Source organism: Ovis aries, chromosome 19 (assembly GCF_016772045.2).
Source record: "Ovis aries strain OAR_USU_Benz2616 breed Rambouillet chromosome 19, ARS-UI_Ramb_v3.0, whole genome shotgun sequence".
Lineage (NCBI taxonomy): Eukaryota > Metazoa > Chordata > Mammalia > Artiodactyla > Bovidae > Ovis > Ovis aries.
Window position 1 is genome coordinate 11,127,461 of NC_056072.1, and position 27,025 is coordinate 11,154,485.

General features: G+C 43.6%; 1 protein-coding gene across 2 annotated transcripts in view; it reads left to right on the forward strand.

The window, feature by feature from the left end:
- The window catches only part of ITGA9 (integrin subunit alpha 9), a 368,750-nt gene that overhangs the window by 193,391 nt on the left and 148,334 nt on the right, over positions 1–27,025 (forward strand). For both annotated transcript variants that reach the window (XM_004018225.5, XM_060402078.1), the window contains exon 17: positions 2,599–2,675. In XM_004018225.5, the coding sequence (XP_004018274.3) occupies positions 2,599–2,675 (77 nt within the window). The remainder of the gene's footprint in view (positions 1–2,598; positions 2,676–27,025) is intronic.

Here is a 27,025-nt window from a genome sequence, read left to right on the forward strand (position 1 = left end):
AGCATGTCAGTGAGGGCCCTTCAGCCCAGAGTTTCATTATCTTGGTGGTGAAGCCACTTTGTGTTTCTCCTCATTTCTAACCTCAGAAAGCCTTCTACTTGCACCTGAGATATTCGTGTAGACCTCACATCCACTTTTTGTTTTCTCCTTAATTGAGATGGCCAATAAAGCACAAATGCCTTCTCTCAAAATCTTGGAAATTTGGCTCTCTTCTTGCCCCCAGTATTGTCCAAAAGAACGTGGGAATGTCCTCTTTCTGCTCGAGACTTTCATGAGTTTTTTTTCCCCCTACACTCAAGGCAGGGAATGTTGGCTGGGACACATTATTCTCTTGGAAATGTGACACAGAAATATGAATTTCCATAAGCAAAATTACTCTGTCTGGTTGGGTCTAGACTGTTCTTTGGCCGGCACATTTGCTGGAGTCCACATGGATGCTCTGAGAAGCTGCCCGGACTTGTCCTTGGGGAGGGAAACAGGTCACCTGGAACTGTGTTCTCTGTGTGTGTTGGAGGAGGATCCACACATATGAGGAGTGATGATGGGGAAGTTGAGTAGTGAATGTAGATGACAACTAAAAAACAACCACAGTCTTTTCTCTCCAGAATCCTACTGAAGCGGTTAGAGCAATGAACAATAATGAAGAGTCTCTGTCAGCATGGACGCAGGCAGCCTGAAACATCAGAGTTTCTGAGAGCAGATGGAGGGAGGGATGGACAAGCCCACTGGGTCCCACAGGAAGAAGAAAACTCTTAACTCCTCCCCAGAGCCACTCCTGATTCCTGGCCACTCTCCACAGAGAAGCCCAGTTCAGGCACACACTGCAAGCCCCCTGGAAAGATGTCCAGTTTGGCACAGTGAGCACTGAGTCCCAGAACTAGCTGGGGTTTGGCCCTGAAGGCCCAGCCCTGTTAGAGAAAGGACACTCTGTCCGGATAACTACCAGCTGCCCCACCGAGACAGGAAATGGCACCCCACTCCAGTATTCTTGCCTGGAGAATCCTGTGGACAGAGGAGCCTGGTGGGCTGCTGTCCATGGGGTCACACAGAGTCGGACACGACTGAAGTGATTTAGCTTAGCTGCCCCACTGAGACAGGATCCCTTCAGCCTGTTGTGGTGCCCTCAGCCTCAGCATCTAATAATTGCCTTTGACTTTCCTGTTTGGAATTAAAATTATAACATGGTCTCCTCACTCTGACAGAACCCATCTCAAATACAGATTATCTGCCTCCCCAGGAGAGCAGAGGGACAGGTCCGGACTGTAATCTAAGAGTTCTTTGTCTTGACTGCGTTATTATTCACTCCTATCTGAGAGCATTTGAAGATCTTCTCAAAGATGGGAAGAACACCTGTTGGGTACATTTCTTGAAAAAACTACTTGAAGTAGCACTTGAATCGCCTGAGAAATGAATCAGATAAGGGGTGTGCTCTGTGGTCAAGAGCACCCCCGACTTGGATTTCCGGGTTAAGTGCTGAGGACTCCTTATTGTGGAGCCAGCTGGGTCCCTGGAGGCGGGGGGGGGGTGGGGGTGGGGGGGGGGTGGGGGCTTGTGGGAACTGTAGCAGGGGCGGGGCGGGGCGGGGGCTCAGCTATTCCCGCGAGACCACTGGCACATTAACGTGAGACCGGAGAGCGTGATGGTTAGAGGTCGCTCTCCGCCAACGGTCAGTAGGACTTTGGTCCTCTAGGTGGAGAGCGCAGTAAGAGGTGGCGCTCAGCCTCCTGGGCCTCCAGCCCTCTGGACTCAGGCAGCAGGTGAGCTGGACTCCGGGGACAGGCTGAGGGCTGTGTCCTGCAGGCTACAGAGCCATTGCCGTGGCCACCCATTGGCCTTGGTCCAGGCCTGGAGGAGGCGGTGAGCCTCTCCCCACCCCCACCTCGCAGTCTAACGGTGGCGGGTGTCCTCATGGGTCAAGGTCTGAGGAATCCAGCCCCCATTTGGGTGGCCTGAGGACCCTGAGGGCTGCCAGGTGCTGGGCGCCTGGCTCCCTCTGGGATGACGGCCAGGTGGGGTCTGGGGAACCATCTGTGAGGGCGTCTTGGGCTGAGATCCACCTCCTCAGCTGGGCTGGGCACTGGCGGGTGAACCTGGGCTGGGAGGCTGGACCAGTGCTCCGGGCAGAGGGACAGGCCTGCTCGGGGACCCCTCCTCATAGTCAGGCCTGGCCCTTGGAGGTTAGACTTGGAAGTTGAGCCTTCGGACCTTGACAGAGAATAACATTGATTCCGGTGGGAGTTTATGAGAACATGGTGAGCTGACCTCAGGAAGAAGTTTGTGACAGCTAACCCCACCCCTCCTTCACCTGTCCTCTAAAACAGCTTTGCTGAGAACTTTTGGGGAGTTCAAGAGCTTTTAAGGCGGGAGCCACCTGTCTTCTTGCTTGGCTCTGTATTAAGCCTTTCTGTGCTCCAAACTCCAAATGTTTGGGTATTATTTGGGCTCAGTGCCAGTGCCCAAGTCTGGGCACACAGACGTGTGTTTGGTTACAGGCTCACAGGAAGAATTCCTGCTGATTTGGGAGGAAGTGATTGGTTGTTATTTACTCATTTGCCACTAACTCCTGTTCCCACCCTTCCTCTCCTGTCTCCCTCACAGACTGTGTTTGAAAGGAATTGCCGATCCGAGGACTGTGCTGCCGACCTGCAGCTGCAGGGTCACCTGTTACTCTCCAGGTGAGCTGTGCCCCTTCTCCACCTTGTTCTAAGAAGTTCTGGCTCCAGGCTCAAAGTCTATATGTGCAAATTTCCCCACTGAAGAGGGTAAATACAGTTGGTGGGTTTAAAATGAATAGTTGTAGTATAAGAAAATTATACTGTAATTTTAACAACAGGTATTATTTTTTTTGGGGGGGATGGTTTGGGTTTGGTTTTGTTTACAGTCTCACACGTCTCACAATTAGAATTTTATATGTCTAATTTTCCTGAGTATTTTTGATGTGTGTATGTTGGGAGATATATTTTAGGTTTACTCATTGTATTAAGTTGAACCATATGAAATGGCCAATATTTAACTGTTTGAGACAACTCATATGATCCAGTTTATTACTATATAAAGGTTCTTTTTATTTTTCTCACTTAAAGCATCTGCTTTAGCAATAAGTAAGGGTTCTGTGACAGGAGTGGGTGGAGGAGAGGTGCAGCTGTCCTGATGAGGGGACAGATGGCCTCTCTCCTGGAGCAGGGCTTCCTTCCACAGGACGTGAGCCCTCTGCTAAAGGTGAACCTTCTGTAAAGGCCTTCCTGTTTTCTCTCCGTCAGCCTTTTATTTCAGTCATCTTTTAGGATGAAGACGCTGGTCCTGAGTCGTTTAGCCACATCAGAGAATGGGTTCCTTTTGAGACAATTCGTTCTGAGAAAGTTTTAACTTCCATACTAATTATTACCATTTCTCAACAATAGTCATTGGTGTTGATAGGTATCCTCTGAAATCCATACTGTATGCCTCAACTGTGAGAGTTAAGTTTGGGGGGAGTGAAAGAAATATCCAGTCATGAACCAGTAACTGCACTAGACACTTTTACTTCTGTTGACAAATAATCTACTATTCATCAAAGGAAAGTAATACTAAGATAATTCTTCATTTGTTTGCATTTATCAGGGGAAAGGTGATGTAAACCACCTCCCCAAACACACACATACACACACACGCACACATACATACTCCTCCAAATCTCTTAAATATTAATTGACATTACTTTTACTTAGAACTTAGTGTAGTACATTAAAGTAGTACATGTTTTCCCAAGCTTAGAAAATTATTTCAATTTGATAAGTGGATATTGGAATTTTTTTTCAGTGAATTGCACAAAGTGAAAGGTCTGTCTTTATTTTTTTAATATAAATTTATTTATTTTAATTGGAGGCTAATTACTTTACAATATTGTATTGGTTTTGCCATACATCAACATGAATCCACCACAGGTGTACACGTGTTCCCCATCCTGAACCCCCCTCCCCCCTCCCACCTCCCTCCCTGTACCATCCCTCTGGGTCATCCCAGTGCACCAGCCTCGAGCATCCTGTATCATGCATCGAACCTGGACTGGCAATGCATTTCATATATGATATTACACATGTTTCAATGCCATTCTCCCAAACCATCCCACCCTCTCCCTCTCCCACAGAGTCCAAAAGACTGTTCTATACATCTGTGTCTCTTTTGCTGTCTTGCATACAGGGTTATCATTACCATCTTTCTAAATTCCATATATGTGCGTTAGTATACTGTATTGGTGTTTTTCTTTCTGCCTTACTTCACTCTGTATAATAGGCTCCAGTTTCATCCACCTCATTAGAATGGATTCAAATGTATTCTTTTGAATGGCTGTGTAATACTCCATTGTGTATATGTACCACAGCTTTCTTATCCATTTGTCTGCTGATGGACATCTAGGTTGCTCCCATGTCCTGGATATTATAAACAGTGCTGTGATGAACATTGGGGTACACGTGTCTCTTTCAATTCTGGTTTCCTCGGTGTGTATGCCCAGCGTGGGATTGCTGGTCATAAGGCAGTTCTATTTCCAGTTTTTTAAGGAATCTCCACACTGTTCTCCATAGTGGCTGTACTAGTTTGCATTCCCACCAACAGTGTAAGAGGCTTCCCTTTTCTCCACACCCTCTCCAGCATTTATTGCTTATAGACTTTTGGATCGCAGCCATTCTGACTGGCATGAAATGTACCTTATTGTGGTTTTGATTTGCATTTCTCTGATAATGAGTGATGTTGAGCATCTTTTCATGTATGTGTTAGCCATCTGTATGTCTTTGGAGAAATGTCTGTTTAGTTCTTTGGCCCATTTTTTGATTGGGTCATTTATTTTTCTGGAATTGAGCTGCAGGAGTTGCTTGTATATTTTTGAGATTAGTTGTTTGTCAGTTGCTTCATTTGCTATTATTTTCTCCCATTCCGAAGGCTGTCTTTTCACCTTGCTTATAGTTTCCTTTATTGTGCAGAAGCTTTTAATTATAATTAGGTCTCATTTATTTATTTTTGGTTTTATTTCCAATATTCTTGGAGGTGGGTCATAGAGGATCCTGCTGTGATTTATGTCAGAGAGTGTTTTGCCTATGTTCTCCTCTAGGAGTTTTATAGTTTCTGGTCTTATGTTTAGATCTTTAATCCATTTTGAGTTTATTTTTGTGTGTGGTGTTAGAAAGTGTTCTAGTTTCATTCTTTAACAAGTGGTTGACCAGTTTCCCATCACCACTTGTTAAAGAGATTGTCTTTTCTCCATTGTATATTTTTGCCTCTTTTGTCAAAGATAAGGTGTCCATAGGTGTGTGGATTTATCTCTGGGCTTTCTGTTTTGTTCCATTGATCTATATTTCTGTCTTTGTGCCAGTAGCATACTGTCTTGATGACTGTGGCTTTGTTTAACATTAGTAAGAAGGATCTTCTGGAACCTATGAGAGAAACCAATTCTAAGGAAGGTTCATAAGTTATCAGATCACAACTTTTAGTTTTAGAAAAGTCTTCCAGAAAGTATTTTAGGGGAAAAGGAACATGAAACAAAAATATATGGATTTTTTTTTTATCTTGAGGCAGTTTATATATAGTGGACATTTATTTTAGATCACTGAAAACTTCATGGGTTGGGAAAATATTCACTTGCTCTCAGTTTAATACTAGAAAAGTTCTGATGTTCTGGCTCCCTGTCAGTGCATGGTCAAATCCATCTCTGTTACATTGTGCTCTTCATATGTTAAGAAGTAAAACCCAAGGCTTGTGGTCATTATCCTTAAAGTTGGCTCTGTTGCCTGACCCTGGCCTCCCAGTATTGGTCAGAATTGGATCTGCTCTCTGGGCCCAGTTACCAATAATACTAGAACAACTGGTGTGGTTGGCCAGGACCCAAAGTCCTGTATGTATCAGCTAGATGGAACCACAGAAAAGTACTGTGTAACAAACCATTCAAAACTCAGTGGCTTAAAATCATTTTTCTTCTCCTGGATCTGTAGGTCGACTGAGGGTTGGCTGGTCCTGGCTTGATTTAGCTGGATCCTGGTTGACTTGCTTATGAATTTGGGGTTCAACAGAAGGGAGGGGGATCTCTACTAGGCTCAAGTGACTCAGTTCAGCTCTACTTCATGTGTCTTTCACCATCCTGCTAGAACCAATGGCCTCAGTTTAGTTCAGTCGCTAAGTCGTGTCCGACTCTTTCCCACCCCATGAATCGCAGCACGCCAGGCCTCCCTGTCCATCACCAACTCCCGGAGTTCACTCAGACTCACGTCCATCGAGTCCGTGATGCCATCCAGCCATCTCATCCTGGGTCGTCCCCTTCTCCTGCTCCCAATCCCTCCCAGCATCAGAGTCTTTTCCAATGAGTCAGCTCTTCGCATGAGGTGTCCAAAGTACTGGAGCTTCAGCTTTAGCATCATTCTTTCCAAAGAAATCCCAGGACTGATCTCCTTCAGAATGGACTGGTTGGATCTCCTTGCAGGCCAAGGGACTCTCAAGAGTCTTCTCCAACACCACAGTTCAAAAGAATCAATTCTTCAGCACTCAGCCTCCTTCACAGTCCAACTCTCACATCCATGCAAGACCACAGGAAAAATCGTAGCCTTGACTAGACGGACCTTAGTCGGCAAAGTAATGTCTCTGGTTTTGAATATGCTATCTAGGTTGGTCATAACTTTTCTTCCAAGGAGTAAGTGTCTTTTAATTTCATGGCTGCAGTCACCATCTGCAGTGATTTTGGAGCCCCCAAAAATAAAGTCTGACACTGTTTCCACTGTTTCCCCATCTATTTCCCATGAAGTGATGGGACCAGATGCCATGATCTTCGTTTTCTGAATGTTGAGCTTTAGGCCAACTTTTTCACTCTCCTCTTTCACTTTCATCAAGAGGCTTTTTAGTTCCTCTTCACTTTGCCATAAGGGTGGTATCATCTGCATATCTGAGATTATTGATATTTCTCCTGGCAATCTTGATTCTAGCTTGTGTTTCTTCCAGCCCAGCATTTCTTATGATGTACTCTCTGCATAGAAGTTAAATAAGCAGGGTGACAATATACAGCCTTGACGTACTCCTTTTCCTATTTGGAACCAGTCAGTTGTTCCACGTCCAGTTCTAACTGTTGCTTCCTGACCTGCATACAGATTTCTCAAGAGGCAGGTCAGGTGGTCTGGTATAGACTCAGTATATTCTTCTCATGGCATGGCACCAGTATAAAAGGGCAAGCAGAAACATGCAATAACTCTCAAGGCATAGGCTTACAACTGGTGTATTCGTAACTTCAACCTTGTTCTAATGGTCACAGCAAGTCATGTGCCCAAACTCAAAACCAAGGGACTAGAAGTTATGCTTTGCCTTTTCAGTAAGAAGAACTACAGTCACATAGCAAAGGAGACAAATTTAGAGAGGGGTGAAAAATTGGAACCATAATGCAATCTATTCTGCTACATAAAGAGCAGTATCGCCCTGTTACTCTTCCGGTACCTTATAGTTTTGGGGACTGTTCCAGCCTTTTTTGTAGTTCCATCTTCCTACAACTCATACACAATACATAGAGATCGGTGGAGGAGATTTTTCAAATCTCTGAAGCAATATCTTTGGACCAAATCACTGAGCCTCTCCCTCGGATGAGTTATTTCCCAAAAGGCCGCTTGGTCTCTCAAAATAGCCTTTTGGCTGGATCCCCCATTAAACAGACCTTCATTATACTCTTGGGCCCATAGTTGCCCCCAAGGGAGCCATCAGAGAAACATAAACTGGTAATTGGATAAGTAGAGATACAAAAACCACGCCCAGGGTTTCAGTTACTTTGAATTTCACCAGATCTTTGTGCAGAGCCAGGCACAGAGAGAGAGAAGGTACAGTCAGTAAACTGCGTATGGAAGCCAGGGTCTGAATTTGGTTGACAAAGACTCAGTGGCTTGAACTAGAAGTCAGCTGATTTGGTTACTGTTATTGATTTGTTATTGCCTGGGATGGGGTGTACATTCCTTCATTGTTCAAATCAGGGAAGAAATTTGGGCCCTGCTCTCCCAAGTGCCCAGTGTGGGTGGGAGAGGACAGCTGGGTGCTGTCAGTGCCTGGTTAGTGCCAGGAGAGGGATAGATGGGTCATCATGGGGCCCTGGAGTAGCTTCCAAGAGAAGGAATCAAGGGGAATGCCTCCAGGCGTTCTGAGCAGAGGGAAAAGATGAGCAGAGGCACAGAGGCTGGAAGGGAGACTTGCCATGCAGATCTGCAGGCATCTGGGGTGAAGGAGGTGGTCAGGAGATATTTTTGGCATGAGCTCCTCTGCTGTAAACATCTTTGCCACAAGCGTTTTTGCTGCAAATGTTTTCAACATGTAACTAATTGATTGTAAGGCAATTCTCCTGTAAAGAGAAAAAATAAAAGAGCATCATTAAATAGGACATAGTGGAACATTGAAAATGAATAATGAAAATTAAAAGACTTGCAAAACACAGAATATTTGAATACATTTAAAATGTGATTCATTTTCCTGTTGAGCATTGCACTTTTTCTTTTCTGTTAAGATTTCTTTCTCCATTTAGAGAGGCTCCAGTTTCTAAATACTCAGATGCACATTTGTAACTGAGCTTTGCATTGTGTTGTGAAAGCCTCTACACTGTTGTGTGTTCCTGGCATCTTGTCACATGTTCACTGATAGACGTTCCAAAGTTCTATGGGAAACGTGGGTTCAACTCTGTACCTTCCAATCATTGAAGGATTTGCAAACTGATACGTTTTCATTTTCTAGGATAATAGGCAATCCAGCTTTACCTTTTCTTGTTTCATACTTCCAGTAAGTTTTATCACCAGGTTTCCTATCAAGTCAACTTATATAGTTGTTATCATCTACCACATTAAGACTGCCTGTATCCTTGTCACCTTATAGAGCAGTATAAATGCTAAGATTTATGTGAGGTAAATCAACCAATTCTTTTATCTTTTATGGAAAAGTTGCCTTGTGACAAGTTAGTTATCTGGCAGAAAAATATTTGCCACAGAAATGCTTGTGATAAAGGTGTTTGTGGCCAAAATACTGAACACTGGTCAGGAGGACACAGGAACATGTAAGATAGAGAAAGAGAGAGAAGCACCAGATTTGTGACACACCTATGAGTTTAGATTTTGTCCTGCAGCCAGTGGGGGTATAGCAGAATAATAGCATAAATGCATTTAACCTAATAGGAATGCAGGTGGGCACACCAAAGGTGTGGGGAGAGAGGGATAGGGGGAGAGAAAGGGGCAAGGACAAGGGGACTGAGGGCCTGTGAGTCATTGGGTTCTCTGCTCCACTGAGAGAAAATGTGTCCAGCTTGACTTTTGAGTCAGCTACTCTCCCATGTGAAGAACCGACTCATTGGAAAAGGCTGATGCTGGGGAAGATTGAAGGCAAAAAGAGAAGGGGGCAGCCAAGGATGAGATGGTTAGATAGCATCACCAACTCAGTGGACCTGAATTTGAGCAAACTCCAGGAGATAGTGAAGCATGGAGGAGCCTGGCATGCTGTAGTTCATAGAGTCACAAAGAGTCAGACACAGCTTAGTGACTGAACAACAACAACTCTACCATCATCTCAGTCATCCTGGCTCAGGTCCCTGGACATCACCTTGGTCTCAGTGCAGGAGCACCTAGACAAGGTTAGGCTTATGAGAGATATTTATCTCCATCTTGGTGCCTCCCCAAGGGTTTCCAGGGGTCAGTTTCAACAAAAATTTTTGCCTTTTGTGCTGTCTTTAGAGCCTAGCTCTCCTGTTAGCTGTGATCCACTGTATTATAAGGTTGAAGCCAAGGGATAACAGAGAAAAGTTCCTCTGATGACTGGGTAGACAGCACAGTGCAAGGTGTTGTGGGAAGCAGCCAAAAACCCATAGATTGAGGAGTCTTTGTTGTGAAAAAAGAGAGAAAGACATCTGGGAGTGATTGGGTCACCCCGAGTGGTCAGGGATCAAGCCAGGAAATGCTCTCTGTAACCGGGACTCATGGATGTTTTTATTTTTCTCTCCAGAGAGCATGGATTCTGGCAGGCCTGTTGTCTCTTAAAACAATCAGCTCTTCAATTAAGTCTACAATCTTTAATGGTCTTGAGCCTTGTTCTAAAACATGCCATTTCCAAAATGTCCAGGCATAAGGAGGAAGCTGTTTAGTTTCCTTAAATAGGACTGAAAATTCCATTTGTAAAATGATGCAACTATGTTTCATTTCTTTTGTCTGAGTAGTTATAGTACCTAAGAGAATATCACACCTGATTAAGAGAAGGAAAAGAGAAATATCCACTATGGCAGCTAAGTTAAAAGAATTTTTTTTTTATATATCTCATATGAGACCAGTGGAAATGTCAGTGCCTTCCGGCTAGGCAACTCCTATAATGAAAGAACTCTCAAGGGAAGTAAAAAGGCACAATGAGAATATTTATGAAGTTAGAAGAACCATCTAGTGACCACATATAATGGTCCTATGACTGACTGTAGCCTTAGTAATGCAATTATCTTGGTGGAGATGGGGGACCAAGTGCATTTCCCTAAACCCTTGGCGGGGAGGTTTTCATGGGTATCTCAGGTTTTCATGGGCATTTTCATGTCTACGGAAAATCAGTCTTCAAGAAGAGGATCAATATACCCAGGATCACGGTGAAGGATGGGATGGCCATTTAGAGTTTGAAGTAAATTGTTTACCTTTTTAAAAATGGCAAAAAGACCAGAATCATCAACTGCATAGCATAGCGTAGAGGAGAAAGCAGTGGCACCCCACTCCAGTACTCTTGCCTGGAAAATCCCATGGAGGGAGGAGCCTGGTGGGCTGCAGTCCAGGGGGTCGCTAAGAGTTGGACACGACTGAGTGACTTCACTTTCACTTCTCACTTTCATGCATTGGAGAAGGAGGTAGCAACCCACTCCAGTGTTCTTGCCTGGAGAATCCCAGGGATGGGGGAGCCTGGTGGGCTGCCGTCTGTGGGGTCGCACAGAGTCAGACACAACTGAAGCGACTTAGCAGCAGCAGCAGCAGCAGCATTGTCTTCTTATATGAAGGGGAAGACACTCCTGTTTATTGGGTTCCTACCATGCACTAGCTTCCCTATAGTGTTCTCTGCAGTATCTTACCAGCTGCACAACCTTGGGAAAGTTGTGTCACACCTCTGCCTCTGTTTTCTTATCTGTAAAATGGGAGTATAATAGCACCATCTTGCAAAGTTGTTTTGAGTAGTTAGTGAGTTAAAACATATTTAATTGCTTCTGAAAGCTTGGCATTATAGCAGACACTCAGTCAATGAGAGCTATCATTATTATTTCATTTAATCTGGTCAGTGACATTGAGAAGTAAATATTATTACACTTTTTTTTGGTGGGGAGGATGCAGAGGCTTGAGGAGGCAAGTTACTAATTCAAGGGCTCACAGTGGTCAGGGTAGAGGTGATCAAAGCTGGAAATGTCCAATTCTGCATCTTGCTCTCTTCTGTGCACTGTCCTCAGTTGCTGTTGGGTGTCATAATCAGCTGATTCTAGACAAGAAGGACCAAGGCTGGGGAGCTGGGAATAAAGCTTCCTTGTGTAGAAAGCCCCAATTCAGAAAGGAGGTGGATGGGTGAAAAAAATGTGTCCTCAAAGATCCCTCCTATCCATCCAGTCATGCTCCCCCTGTGATGTCTGACATGTGAGGTGCTGTTCAAAAGCTTTTCTCCCCAGAGACTGCAGACACCAGTTCTCCTGGGTCCAAATGATGGTTTAAGTATCAAGTCAGGATATTCTTAATGTGTGTAGGCTGGATTTTTCTCTCATTATTGTTACTGCTTTGTAAAGGAAGATGAATAGGACTGATCAGAATCCTGGAAAACTTTTGCCCTTGCCAGAATATTAGCCTTGTGATTCAATATTTTTTTCCCTTCACCGTCTGCCCGAGATGTGGGACCAAAAAAGTGCAGAAGAAGTGTGTTGATTGAGAGCAGCTGGCTTTTGTAGTGGCTGTTTCTGGAATCTCTGGAAACAGGAATGGTTTTTTTCAGTGGTATGTTCTTCAAAGAAAGGTGAAATGCTCCAACGAAAAGAACCTTTTGAATAAGAATCGAAGGATTCCTCATCTGCACTCTTCTCTTCTCCCTCCTCTGATAGGGGTTCTCTGAGGAGGCAATAGGTGTCTCCCCCACATTTCAGGACCACATCAAGATGAATAGGCTTGTGGGTGGTCCTTCTGTTATAGTTACCAAGGCAAAGGGTGAGATATAACTCCCTAGGAAGGGGACGAACAGAGTAAGGCAAACAAAGAGACATTCACACACTGGAAGAGGTAGTAAAGGGTGCAGTACTTTTGCAGAATACGTCTACTCACCTGATAAGAAGTGATAAACTGCTGATACATTTACCTACATGGCAAATATCAATGGAGTACTTCTCATGGAGGTACAGGCTTGGTGGAAACGAATATAATCTACTGCATCATGGTGCTCTTGATCTAGAAGGGGAAACACACATGGAAACAGTAATTGTAACTCACTGTGGTTGTTATCATCATAGGAACATGAGGGAATTCCTTAGAGGCACAAGGAAAGAGGCCCTCCACCCTATCCGAGTTTGACTCCTCTCTCAAGCAGACCCTCAGGCAAGGATTTGGGTGTAAATAATTTGAGAAGTGCAGGGAACAAAAGTAGAGGAGTAAAGAAACTTAGAGGGAAGCCTACTATTAAGGGTGCACTATACAACAGTGAGTTGGACTGTGAAGAAAGCTGAGCGCCGAAGAATTGATGCTTTTGAACTGTGGTGTTGGAGAAGACTCTTGAGAGTCCCTTGGCCTGCAAGGAGATCCAACCAGTCCATTCTGAAGGAGATCAGCCCTGGGATTTCTTTGGAAGGAATGATGCTAAAGCTGAAACTCCAGTCCTTTGGCCACCTCATGCAAAGAGTTGACTCATTGGAAAAGACTTTGATGCTGGGAGGGATTGGGGGCAGGAGGAGAAGGGGACAACAGAGGATGAGATGGCTGGATGGCATCACTGATTTAATGGACGTGAGTCTGAGTGAACTCCGGGAGTTGGTGATGGACAGGGAGGCCTGGCGTGCTGTGATTCATGGGGTTGGAAAGAGTCGGACACGACTTAGCGACTGAACTGAACTAATACACCAGTGTATCAGTTAGTTATTGCCTGTAACTTCATGCCTTGGGGAAAAACACCATTTATTCAGCTTCAGATTCTGTGACTCAGCTGTTTGGGTCTTCTGGTCTCATGGGCTTCCATATGGACCTGTAGCCAACTTCAGGTTGGCTAGGTGTTGCTGTTGGGGGCAGGGAAGGGGTCCAAAAACTAGAACTCAATGCACAAGATCTCATGAGGTCTGTCACAAAACTGGTCTGTTCTCACTTTTTGCCACATTCTGTTAGCCGAAGCAAAGTCACACACAGGGCCAGCCACATTCAGGGGATGGGGAAATAAACTCTGCATCCTGATGGGAGGATCTGTGTGTCAGAAGACAAAGGATGTGAATAAAGAGGCTACCAGTTAGCCTGTCATGCCCAGGTGGCACAGGGGATATTGGATCTTCATCCTGCAGGGAAACACTGGGGAATGATGGGAAATGCACAGCTTAAAATGATTGCCTCTGAGGGGTAAAGGGGATGGGTTGTTTGTACATCAGCTATGGAGAGTCGTTGGTTGAAACCTACTCTAGGCTTGGGTGGGCCCTTCTAGCCAGCGACAGACAGCAGCCGTGTTCTCATCCAGAAAGGTTCAGACCCTGGCACCTGGAAATCCGCAGGAACATTCGAAAAAGTCTCACGGGGGTGATAGGGGCATAGATGATATCTATTCACCCACTTTCTCAAAGAATCTCAGTTGATGAATTCATTCTGGAAATTTCCAGTGAGAGCATCAAAAACCACGTTTTGACACCGAAGCTTCTCTCCACTGTCTTCCTGGGGATGCTTCCTTTCCACATTTCCACTCCTGACTTTCTTTGTTACCGTGGTAACTTGATTTCCTGTTGTGTTTGTCCGCATCTCAGTTTCTGTTGTCCCTTCTCTCCCAAGCATCACTATGCTTTGCCCACCTACTGAAGGGAATTTGGCTGTAGGGAATACCTGTAAGTCAAGTACAGAGCTGGGAGCTTTGTCCCCCATTTTCCTGAGGACAGCAGAAACGGCAGGTGAGGGAAGTGTCTGCAGCACATGTTGTGCAGAGAGGATCTGACCTCTGCCCGGTCCGTCATTCAGGAGGGACCTGGGTGGAGCTAGGCCACACAGCTGCGCAGTTTTGCAGCCCTGACTGCAGCCTGACTCGGGAGAGGCACAGACGGCTGGCAACTCCACTGTCCTACAAAGTAACTCTGACAGGGTGGAAACAAGCCCAGCTCGCTGTTTATTTGTGGTTAGTGATTCTCATGGATAGAATAGTATTTCAGCAGCAGAACAAGAAGCTGGTGGGCAGGGATTTGAGTCACTTTTCTGGGGTTAGAAAGAAAGTTCAATGGAGCAGCAAGAGAAGAAGAAAAGCCCCGTGGGAGGTTCCTGAGGCCAAGTCCAGTGTTTTGTGGCCTCTGACTTTAAATGGCCCTGGTGGCCTGGGGAGCCCTTGCTCTCACAGTGCCGTGCTGCAAACCAGGTGGGAAATACCTTCCTGTCTCCAGGAGGATCTGATTTGTAGCTTCCTAAAGAGTGGACCAGCTTTGGTGTGAGGCCCTACCACACTTAAGCAGCAGCGATCCATTCCAACGAATATCGGGTTTCAGGGACAGCCCTCCCCCCGCTGAGCAGACACTGACTGAGATTTTCCATCTGGATGGTAAGAGGATGGGGAATCCATAGAGGAGCCTTGAAGACAGAGCTGAGGGGTAACCATGGCAACCATAGAAGAGGCTGGGACCAGGCTCATAGCTCCCTCTCCAGCCACCTGGGAAGGCTGGACCTGTCTCGCAGGGGTACCTAATAAAATATTATGTTTTATTTTTTAGTTATTTTTATTTTTGCTAATATTTTACTTGGCTTCCAAATAGGGCTAACTGTCAGAGGTTTTATGTAGGGTCTTTCCAGCAGGGCCAAAATCATATGGCTGTCATTTTCCTTCTCACTGGACACTCAACCTAAGAAAAAGATTTATCAAAAGAATGTAGCAACTAGATTCCTCATTCTGTCAGATCAAGAGTGAACAGGGAGCCATGTGCTTTTTTTTGCTAAGATTTTACAGCTTGTTCTGTGTGACTGTGGTATTGGTCTCTTGCCACAAACACTAGACTCACCCATCCCGGGGCAGACTTAGTTACTGGAAGAAAAGCCAAATTCCGAAGATGCACAGTTGTTTTGTTTTCTGAAGTAAACCTACCGCTGCTCATATTTTTCTTGCACACGCCCTCTTACTAACATCTCTCCAACATTCGTTGTGTCCGACTGAGTGACTGGGCATGCACACAAGGTTGTTCTGAGCCACCTGATACAACCTTAGGCGAATCAGAAAGTGACCCTGCTTCTCTTGGCAGAAGGAAGACAAAGGCCAGCTTTCTTCCTAAGAGTAACCTCCCTCCAGAGTCAAGGTGATACACAGGCTTGGGTAGATCATGAGCTGCCCGTACATTACAGGTAAAGACCTTCTAGATTTTATGAGTCTTTCTTCTTGACTCCATTCCAGGTTATCTTGACCTAAAAATGACAAGGCTGGGAAAAGGCTGTCACAAACCCCTTTAAGAGTGCAGGTGCCCTGTTCCCAGCTGCCATTAAGTGTTGGCTGCCAAGGGCTCACAGCTGCCCCTCCTCTGATCTGGAGAAGGGCCCTTGCTTCACGGGGGTCACCTTGCCTGGGAGGTTACACCCACCCTGGGCAACCCTAGCCATTGACTGGCTGATTTAGGGTACAAAAAGCCAGCCTCTTGCCTCTAGTACTGGTGTTTCTAGGCTGTGTTTTGTGCTCCAGAGCCCCCTGTGAATAAGGGTCAAGGCTAGACTCTACCTAAGACCACCTGCTTCCAGTGGCATCCCCCGCAACAACCTGAATTCTTGCTGCCAGAGAACCCCACCTAAGATGCTGGAGAACTCACACCTCACAGTTTGTTCCTTCTTAGATCTGGCCAGGAAGTCTCAATCCTTTTCAGAACTGTGGGTTTCAAAAGGAAGCCAAATTCAATGTTTATCAGATATGAGCAGGGGGAAACAGTTGCTGCTGGACTTTAATCTGCCTTCTTGGAATTGGAGGGTTTCTGAATTTTTAGAAACCAAGCCTGTGGGGTGATGGATAGAAGGTCCCCGCAGGGGGTAAGTGGGACTTTGTGTCTTTTATGATTATTTCTGGTTGTTTCTTCCCCAGGACTTTGTTTTTAAAGAGAGCTATCCAGACACTGGGATAAAGGAGAGGGTCCCATGTGAGAGACGGCTTTCACTGCAAAATACCCTCCCAGTGGGAGCCAAGGGCAGATATAGTCCTCAGGGCATGAGAGATGCATGATATTCAGGTGGTGTGAGCAGCCATTTCCCCTCTTTTTAAAGAGTGTTTTTTGTGATAATGAGATTTGAACAAGAGGTGAATGCCATTGTTTCAGTCCACAATTGTATTCCTTCAAGAAAAAAAAAAAAGTTTTTTTTTTTCATTTTTTTTTCTGGGAGAAAATTATGATTTGTGTGAAAGAACACAATCTATTTAACTTCCTGAGCCAAGAAGGAGAAAACTCTCATTTACACACCTCTCCGTCCAGCCTCCCCAGGTTCGTCAGTTTTAAAAATGGCTCATGGTTAGTCCCAGGACAGAAGGATTAAGGTGAAGGAAACCAACAGCAGTTACAAATCTCTTATCCTACACGTTTCAGAAGTGTACTTCTTTTCCTCCCTGTGTCGGAGGCTGAGCATGCTATCCGTCTCTCCCTCCACCCGACCTTTCATCATCACTGGTGACTCCTTAGCACTGAGTCAGTCCCTCCCTCTCACCTGCCATAAGACAGAGGTTCCTAACCTGATCCAAATCCCCTAGTGGTCTGTGCATAGAATTCATGGGGTCTGTGAACTTAGGAAAACAGTCACAGCTTAATTTTCATTAACTTCAGAGTAAAATTTAGCATCACGGTGAAGTTTAGCATCGTAGTCAATTATGAATGTAGACAACAAAGCAGAGCCATATTAGCAGGACCTGTGAATGTCACATATAGAAATCACTGATGTTTTTATATCGTTTCAGTGTTGAAGGTATTTCAATGTATCATTCACATTCATCCCCATGTCAAAGTTACGGAAGCAGTAGGATCCACCCCAAACCTTATTACCCAGTGTTATCCTGAAAAGAACACATATTCATAAACCACATATTTTTTAACAAAATTATCACTATATTTTTATATAGCTGGTTTCTTTGTAACTCTCTTTTTCATTTTATGCATTTAAAAACATTTTGAGAAGGGGTCTATTCAATTCACTAGACTGCCAAGAGTATTTGGTGACACAAAAACAGTTAAAAAAAAACCCAATTCTAGAAGTTTTCCCTGATTTGGGGGAAAGATACATGTTGGAGAAACAAACATTTTGCTTTGCTTACTGGAATAGACAAAAGATTTTTATTATAATATCTAGGACTGAGACTTTCTTATAAGGCTGGTGTCATGTTACATTTCCATTTTTCTAATGTGAGACCCATCTTAGATGCCACTGGAGAAAGTGTTTGCCTGACCCTGTATCTCCCAGCATCTACAATACCCTGGTGATGAAATAAATTCATTGAAGCATTCATTCCTTGTTTGAGTTTGTTAAAGACACAGCTGACTGTCTCTTAGAGCTTAGGTGAGCTCTCGAAAACCAACACTTCAGGTCCAAAGCAGAAAACCTGGGCATCGTGGTGAATGTGGCAGCCACTTTGTGGACGCATGGCCATTTGTGGTTGTTCAAAGTGCTGCACCTGTTGTGTCTATTCTTGTTTCTACCTGTGGGGACCCAGGTGGAAAGAGCCACTTTCCTCTGGTCCCTGAGACTGCTTACCTCACAGGAAGAAGGTTCCAAATCCAAGTAGACTTGTAATTTCAATATGCTTTATTGTCTGTGACCATTTACATCCTCTGTTTGGTTCTTGAGCCAGAAACAGGGAAGAATGATGGCCATTAAGAATTACTCATGGAGGGACTCTGGTGGTCCTGCTGACTTAGACTGTCTTGAGTTGTCTGGCCTGCCAGTGACCGTGAAATGTAGGTCCGCTGTTTGCATTTTGAATGTGTGGTGGCTGAGTTTGATGGGCGGCGTGTGTGGCACAGGGTGGCACCGGGCCACTGCTGGTCAGGTCATCCATCACCACACACCATCCCCACCATGACATCAGACCTCTGGGCAGCCCACAAATTTGGGGAATTCCTCTGCCCCCCAAAGTATTCTTTGTCTTTAATCCAGTTGTTACAGTGAGTGAACCTGATTTGTTCCAGATGTTGTAGGATTTAGTGATTCCGGAAACTACTCCTCAAGTCAAGGCTGATGAGGATTTGAATTCCTCTGTTCGCTGGGAACCAGCAGTTCTTTTCACAGTTAAGCAGATGGGGCGGGAGGAGGGAGCCTAAGCTGCTTGAAGGGACAAGGTGGGCCATTGGGCTTCTCATGTTTGCCTCATTAATAAGAAAGTAGCCTTTGAAGCAAATGCTGATTCTATAACTAAATGAGTTATTAAATGAGCCAAAGTTGAGGCCACACTGATGCTAGCAAAGTCAGTGAGGACATAGATGTATTATTTATTTTTTAAAGTAACAGATATTTACATGGATGATCTGAATGTTGCTAGGGAAACTGCTGATTTAGCTCAGCTCACCTTAGTAAATACTTTTCACTTATTTTAATGAGCATAAAACCATCCTAAGGGGGTGTGTATGCTGGAGATACAGATATTTCTGGTTTCATATAAATGGTTTTCAAAGCAGAAACTTACTCCCAGGAGTCACTTCCCTGACCTGCTGTAAGCTTTAGTTGACATGCCTTGCAGAGGTGCCCCATGATCTCTGGAGTTAATAGCCATGCGGGCCTCTTTTGCATGATTAGAAGGGATTCATAAAGCATGGCAAGATGTGAAGCACATCTCAAACTCTATGCATAGTAGCCCACTATTAGAGAATGTTACAACCTACATCCATAGAGATAGCATATTCTATTTAACAGAGAATTATTATTGGTTTATGCAGATTTTAAGGACACAAGCAATATAAATATTAAAGCTTCTTAAAGGTATGGATTTAAAACAAAAGCTTTGTTGTTACTGTTCAGTCTGTAAGTCATCTCTGACTCTTTGTGACCCCAGGGACTGCAGGACACCAGGCTCCTTTGTCCTCCACTGTCTCCTGGATTTTGCTCAGACTCATGTCCATTGAGTTAGTGATGCTATCCAGCCATCTCATCCTCTGCCGCCCCCTTCTCCTCCTGCTATCAATCTTTCCCAGCATCAGAGATTTTTTCCATGAGTCAGCTCTTCGCATCATATGGCCAAAGTATTAGTGCTTCAGCAACAGTCCTTCCAGTGAACATTCAGGGTTGATTTCCTTAGAATTGGCTGGTTTGATATCCTTACAGTCCAAGTTGTTTTATTTTTTAATTAATTTTTTTATTGAAAGATAATTGCTTTACAGAATTTTGTTGTTTTCTGTCAAACCTCAACATGAATCAGCCATAGGTATACATATATCCCCTCCCTTTTGAACCTCCCTCCCATCTCCCGCCCCATCCCACCCCTCTAGGTTGATACAGAGCCCCTGTTTGAGTTTCCGGAGCCATACAGCAAATTCCTGTTGGCTATCTATTTTACATCTGGTAATGTAAGTTTCCATGGTACTCTTTCCATGCATCTCACCCTCTCCTCCCCTCTCTCTGTGTCCATAAGTCTATTCTCTATGTCTGTTTCTCCATTGCTGCCCTGAAAATAAGTTCTTCAGTATCATTTGTCTAGATTCTGTATAGATGCATCAGACTACGATATTTATCTTTCTCTTTCTAACTCACTTCACTCTGTATAATAGATTCTGGGTTCATCCACCTCATCAGAACTGACTCAAATGCATTCCTTTTTATGGCCCAGTAATATCCCATTGTGTATATGTACCACAGCTTCTTTATCCATTCATCTATCGATGGACATCTAGTTTGCTTCCATGTTCTAGCTATTGTAAATAGTGCTGCAATGAACAGTGGAATACATGTGTCTTTTTCGATTTTGGTTTCTTCAGGGCATATGCCTAGGAGTGGGATTGCTGGGTCATATGGTAGTTTTAATCCTAGTTTCTTAAGGAATCTCCATACCATCTTCCATAGTGGCTGTATCAATTTACATTCCCACCGTCAGTGCAAGAGTGTTCCTTTTCTCCACACCCTCTCCGGCATTTATTGTATGTAGACTTTTTGATGATGGCCGTTCTGACCGGTGTGAGGTGATATCTCATTGTAGTTTTGAATTGCATTTCTCTAATAATGAGCAATGTTGAGCATCTTTTCATGTGTTTGTTAGCCATCTGTATGTCTTTTTTGCAGGAATGTCTGTTTAAGTCTTTTTCCCACTTTTTGATTGGGTTGTTTGTTTTTCTGGCATTGAATTGCATGAGCTGCTTGTATATTTTAGAAATTAATCCTTTGTCAGTTGTTTCATTTGCTTTTATTTTCTCCCATTCTGAGGGTTGTCTTTTCACCTTGCTTATAGTTTCCTTTGCTGTTCAAAAGCTTTTAAGTTTAATCAGGTCCCAGTTGTTTACTTTTGTTTTTATTTCCATTACTGTAGAAGGTGGGTCATAGAGGATCTTGCTTTGATTTATGTCATCGAGTGTTCTGCCTATGTTTTCCTCTAAGAATTTTTATAGTTTCTAGTCATACATTTAGGTCTTTAATCCAAGGGATTCTTAAAGAGTATTTGAAAGGAGAAAAATGCCCAGATAGATGATAGTTGGGGGTCTGGAACAAGCTTTGTAAGTGACCCAGGGATTCAGCTGAAGTCTTGCCTAAATGACTGGGGAATATATCCAGGGAAACCAAGGTCAGGAGGAGAAGCTGAGTGATGGCAGAGGTATGTGGATTGGGCACACCTGAGAAGCAGGTGGGTCCCAGATGTGGCATTAAGTTTTCAACACAGTGAAACACGTTTCAGGGTGTGAATAAGGGGATCCTGAGGTGGTCAGTATGAGGATCATCATATCCGTTGAAGCAGGTGATCCGGGGTGAGGCTATAAACCGCAGGACGTTGCCCATGTCCTGGGCGTATGTGGGGCCAGCCATAGGATAACCACAGGATAAGACAAATAATTGGGCATAAGTAACAGCTCTTATAATTCAAGAGTATATTAAAATATAAAACAAGATTAGATTTGATTTCTTAAATCTAGCGAAAATTGTACCTTTTAGGTAGTATCTTTTTTGGGTGTTTCTTGGTGATTTTTTATTTTTTTGACCAAAAGAATGTTATATGAAAAAAAAAAAGAAGTGATATCTTTTTTAATGGTCTTGGTTAATAAAATAAATTCCTAAATGCTTGCCACAATAGCTATAACCTTCAAATCAGGAAACTTTAATGATTTTTCATGACAGTGACAATTGATATTTGGATTTATACTTTCATGTTTCAGTGAGAGTTACTGGAATAGGCAGTAAAACTAATTAAACTAAGTAGAAAACAAAGTAAACTAACTAAAATGAGCCATCACAATGACGACCCTGTATGCAAGACAGGGAAAGAGACACAGATGTGTATAACGGACCTTTGGACTCAGAGGGAGAGGGAGAGGGTGGGATGATTTGGGAGAATGACATTCTAACATGTATACTATCATGTGAGAATTGAATCGCCAGTCTATGTCTGACGCAGGATGCAGCATGCTTGGGGCTGGTGCATGGGGATGACCCAGAGAGATGTTATGGGGAGGGAGGTGGGAGGGGGTTCATGTTTGGGAACGCATGTAAGAATTAAAGATATTAAAATTTAAAAAATAAAAAACTAAAAAAAAAAAAAACTAAAATAAATAAATAAATAAAATGAGCCATCAAGACAAAAACAATCCCATCCCTGTAGGAAACAGGGATTTTTGACTGAATGCTTTGTAGTCCCTTGCTGGAACTCAAGGTTTCCTTGTCCAGAATCCACCATGAGAGAACTGGGGAAAGGATAGCTTCCCCAGCTTGTTACAAGCCAAGAGTAAGGGGCTAAGAATCTAAAACCATAGTGCATTAATCCATTCACCACCTTTCTTTGCCCTGCTCCTAGGGGGCCTAATTCTGGAAAACTACATGTCCCAGGCTCCTTTACCAACAAACTTCTGTTAAATTTGGCCAGTGAGAGGTTAGAGGGAGAAAGAAGGAGAAAACTCAAGGTATTTCTCCCTAACCCCACCCACTGCATGCAATATCTCTGGCAATACCTATATCCCCTCTGTGGTCTCATCCCCTTCTGGGCAGTCCCAGCTCTGGTCACAACCTGTACCCACTGTCCCTCTATCTTCTAATAGTTGCTTTTAATCTCTGGTTTTCCTCATCTCTCCTTGTTTTCTCTTTCAGTTCTTCTAGCACCTTTGTACCCAATTCCTCATTTTAATCCCTTCCAGAGAACTACCTGACATGGACTGTTTTCTTTCTTTTTTTTTTAGTTTAATTAATATAATTGTTTAAATATAAATTTATTTTAATTGGAGGCTAATTACTTTACAATATTGTATTGGTTTTGCCATACATCAACATGAATCCACCACAGGTGTACATGTGTTCCCCATCCTGAACCCCCCTCCCCCCTCCCACCTCCCTCCCTGTACCATCCCTCTGGGTCATCCCAGTGCACCAGCCTCGAGCATCCTGTATCATGCATCGAATCTGGACTGGCAATGCGTTTCATATATGATATTATACATGTTTCAATGCCATTCTCCCAAACCATCCCACCCTCTCCCTCTCCCACAGAGTCCAAAAGACTGTTCTATACATCTGTGTCTCTTTTGCTGTCTCGCATACAGGGTTATCATTACCATCTTTCTAAATTCCATATATATGCATTAGTATACTGCATTGGTGTTTTTCTTCTGGCTTACTTCACTCTGTATAATAGGCTCCAGTTTCATCTATCTCATTAGAATAGATTCAAATGTATTCTTTTGAATGGCTGTGTAATACTCCATTGTGTATATGTACCACAGCTTTCTTATCCATTTGTCTGCTGATGGACACCTAGGTTGTTTCCATGTCCTGGATATTATAAACAGTGCTGTGGTGAACATTGGGGTACACGTGTCTCTTTCAATTCTGGTTTCCTCAGTGTGTATGCCCAGCAGAGGGATTGCTGGGTCATAATGGCAGTTCTATTTCCAGTTTTTTAAGGAATGTTCTCCATAGTGGCTGTACTAGTTTGCATTCCCACCAACAGTATAAGAGGCTTCCCTTTTCTCCACACCCTCTCCAGCATTTATTGCTTATAGACTTTTGGATCGCAGCCATTCTGACTGGTGTGAAATGGTACCTCACTGTGGTTTTGATTTACATTTCTCTAATAATGAGTGATGTTGAGCATCTTTTCATGTGTTTGTTAGCCATCCGTATGTCTTCTTTGGAGAAATGTCTGTTTAGTTTTTTGGCCCATTTTTTGATTGGGTCGTTTATTTTTCTGGAATTGAGCTGCAGGAGTTGCTTGTATATTTTTGAGATTAGTTGTTTGTCAGTTGCTTCATTTTCTATTATTTTCTCCCGTTCTGAAGGCTGTCTTTTCACCTTGCTTATAGTTTCCTTTGTTGTGCAGAAGCTTTTAATTTTAAGTCCCATTTGTTTATTTTTGGTTTTATTTCCAATATTCTTGGAGGTGGGTCATAGAGGATCCTGCTGTGATTTATGTCAGAGAGTGTTTTGCCTATGTTCTCCTCTAGGAGTTCTATAGTTTCTGGTCTTATGTTTAAATCTTTAATCCATTTGGGGTTTACTTTTGTGTATGGTGTCGAAGAAGGCAATGGCACCCCACTCCAGTACTCTTGCTTGGAAAATCCCATGGATGGAGGAGCCTGGTGGGCTGCAGTCCATGGGATCGTGAAGTTGGACACGACTGAGCAACTTCACTTTCACTTTTCACTCTCATGCATTGGAGAAGAAAATGGCAACCCACTTCAGTGTTCTTGCCTGGAGAATCCCAGGGACAGAAGAGCCTGGTAGGGTACCATCTCTGGGGTTGCACAGAGTCAGACACGACTGAAGCGACTTAGCAGCAGCAGCAGCAGCAGCAGCAGCAACATGGTGTTAGAAAATGTTCTAGTTTCATTCTTTTACAAGTGGTTGATCGGTTTTCCCAGCTCCACTTGTTAAACAGACTGTCTTTTCTCCATTGTATAGCCTTGCCTCCTTTGTCGAAGGTAAGGTTGGGCTCTGTTTTCTAAGCTAGACATTTACTGGTGCAGTGGGTTTGAATCCTGGCATGGCCACTAGGTAAAGTGATACTACCACAAGTCACGCAACAAGTTCTTAAGCCACGTACATTATTTTGTAGTCAACGTCTTTGTCTGCAAAATAGGGAGGAGACTGCTCTATAATCAATTCTGGAGTCCACTTCAGCTTTACAAGACCACGCATCTCTAAACTTTGATCTTATAAAAATGGGTGTTATTGCATCTCTCTTGGAGATGTTTTTAACATTTACTCCCCAGGACATAGCTTATTCTTCATAATCCTCTGTGTGTACAGAATGTTGTAAGGGCATTTCCACTAGCATCTTACTTCTAAAGGCTGATGTTGGCAGCTTTATTCTTTGAAGATATAAAAATGTTGGGATTTTCAGATATGAAAATGAGTTTTTATATAGTTTAGATTGCTGAGGAGTTGCCTTTGTTACAGAGGAGAGGCCTCCAATCTGGCTCTTTGAATGCAAGTGCTTCTGTAATGAAGACTCTCAGAGGCTTTGGACCAACTCTCATATACAGCAGTAGGCTTAACTATAAAAGTGTTCAGCCTGTGGGGTGAACAGAGGCTGAAGAGTAATAACCATGATGACATTCTAGGACAAAGTGGTGTCAACACTTGCACTTGGAGGTATTGGCAACTGCGTTCCTGGGTTGGGAAGCTAAGGACAGTGTTATGGAGTGCATGCCTTGCAGAAATGGGCTCATAAACTTGTGCTCGCTGCCATCTGTATTTTCTCATATTGGTCCCTGGTCATTCTTCTCAAAGTGAATTGCACTGAGGAAGCTCAGAAATTCAGATACCACCCTCAGATTCAGCAAGGGTGGTATCCTGTCTGTCATAAGGTGCACTAGATTGGGGCTGGAACAGCCCTAGTCTACTATTAAGAACAATTTCCAGTCTTAGACAACCAGAACAGCACCCTTGGTGCAACCCATTGGTAGCCAGCTCTGGGTAAGGGATGTATTCGGTCACCCGTACCTATGTTTCCTAGATCCGTGGGAAGAAATGGAGACTATGGCATCTGAGGTGGATCCTTGTGACAGTTGGGCAAGAAGGCAGATGAACGGAACGTGGATCACAAGGGCTGGAGAGGGCTTTCTCCACAGCCTTGAGCCCCTTCCAGGTGGTCAAAGATAACAGGATTAGCTGATGTGACCTGCCAGCAATAGACCTCAAGGCCTCCTTCACTGGGTTGTGAAGTTGGTGTAGGGCCTCCATCATCAGGCACTGTCAGTGATGTCAAATCTCTTTACTCTTGTGTGCTTGCCTGATGTCTGGCTCCAGAAACTGCATCTGTCTGCCTGATCTGCCCACTGGATAGTGGGCCAGAGGTGCTGGAAGAGATGCCCTCTCTCTCCCACATCAGCCATCAACCAGTAACTGGAGTCAGCATATAAATTCTTCCTCCACTGCACAGATGGGACAGTGAAGGCGTTCCGTATGGCCTAGATCTGTGTGGCTTACTTCCTTCTTCCTGCCATGTCATATGCAGCCCATGACGTTCACCTGCCCAGTGCACAACTTGGGGCATCAGATTTTGGTAAAACTCAAAAATTACTTTCTGAGGAAGAAAAGTACATATGTGGGATACCTTTCCTTTTTTAAAAAATATATATTTTACAATATTTATTACAGCCTTTTACAACTGAGTGAGTTTCAGGAAGCTAAATATTGTCAATTTTATGTCTTTAAATACTCAATTTTGTTTTTACCCCAGTTTATTTATCCTAGACCTCTGCTTCATATGAGCAAAACTGCCACTGAAAACTACTCACAAATCAGCAATATATTAAAAATAAAATATGTAGAATTTACTGAGAGGCTAGAACAGTTCTGGCAAATAGAAATATAATGTAAGCCACATAGACAATTTTGAACTTTCTGACTGCTTTCTGGTAGTCACACTGAAAAATTACAGTGGAACTTATGTGACAAATTTTATTTATCAAAAATCACTTAAACATGTCATTAATGCAAAAGCAATGTTTGAGATTTTTAAATCCTTGTTTGTTTTATTGCACTGAGTCTTTGGAATCTTTTATACTAATTCAGATCTGCCACATTGTCAGTGCTCAGAAGGTACATGTGTCCTGTGGCTACAGTATCTGACAGCACAGATCTGGAGTTTGCACTTCAGGGTTGACCCACTCACTCGACGATGAAGCTGGGGTAATTACATGCCTGTTCCCATCAGTCATTGGTTGAGGGCTGCTACAGAGAATATCAGTGACTTAATTCTTAGGCACTTAACTGACCTGCAGCAAAAAAAAAAAAAAGTCCTCCAGTAAAAGATGGGGATGGTAGCAGATAGAATTGCAGCCTTGGAGGCTATAGTGAAAAGGCCTCTAGGAACAGGAGCAGAACCATCCATAGCCTACTATGTTTTACAGTACCTTTACTTTGGTGCCTTATTATATATTATCAAATGACTTGCAACACACTTGGGATTAGTGACCCAAAATGACTGTAAAGTTTATTGGCCTACAAGGATAAACTCAGAACTCTGACATTCAAGGTTCATGGGAATCTGGGTACATCCTGCATATTCTATTTGCCTTCTAGCCATCATTTTGCTAAGAATGTCCTGCCTCTTTTCTTATTATTTCTGAGTCATTTCTATCCCTATCTCTGTTTTTTTTTTTTTCCTCTGCCTGAAATGTCCTTCCTTTTTATCCACCCCTCATGCCCCTTATCCTTGTAAGATGTGACTCATTTCTACATCTCTTACGGAACTTCTT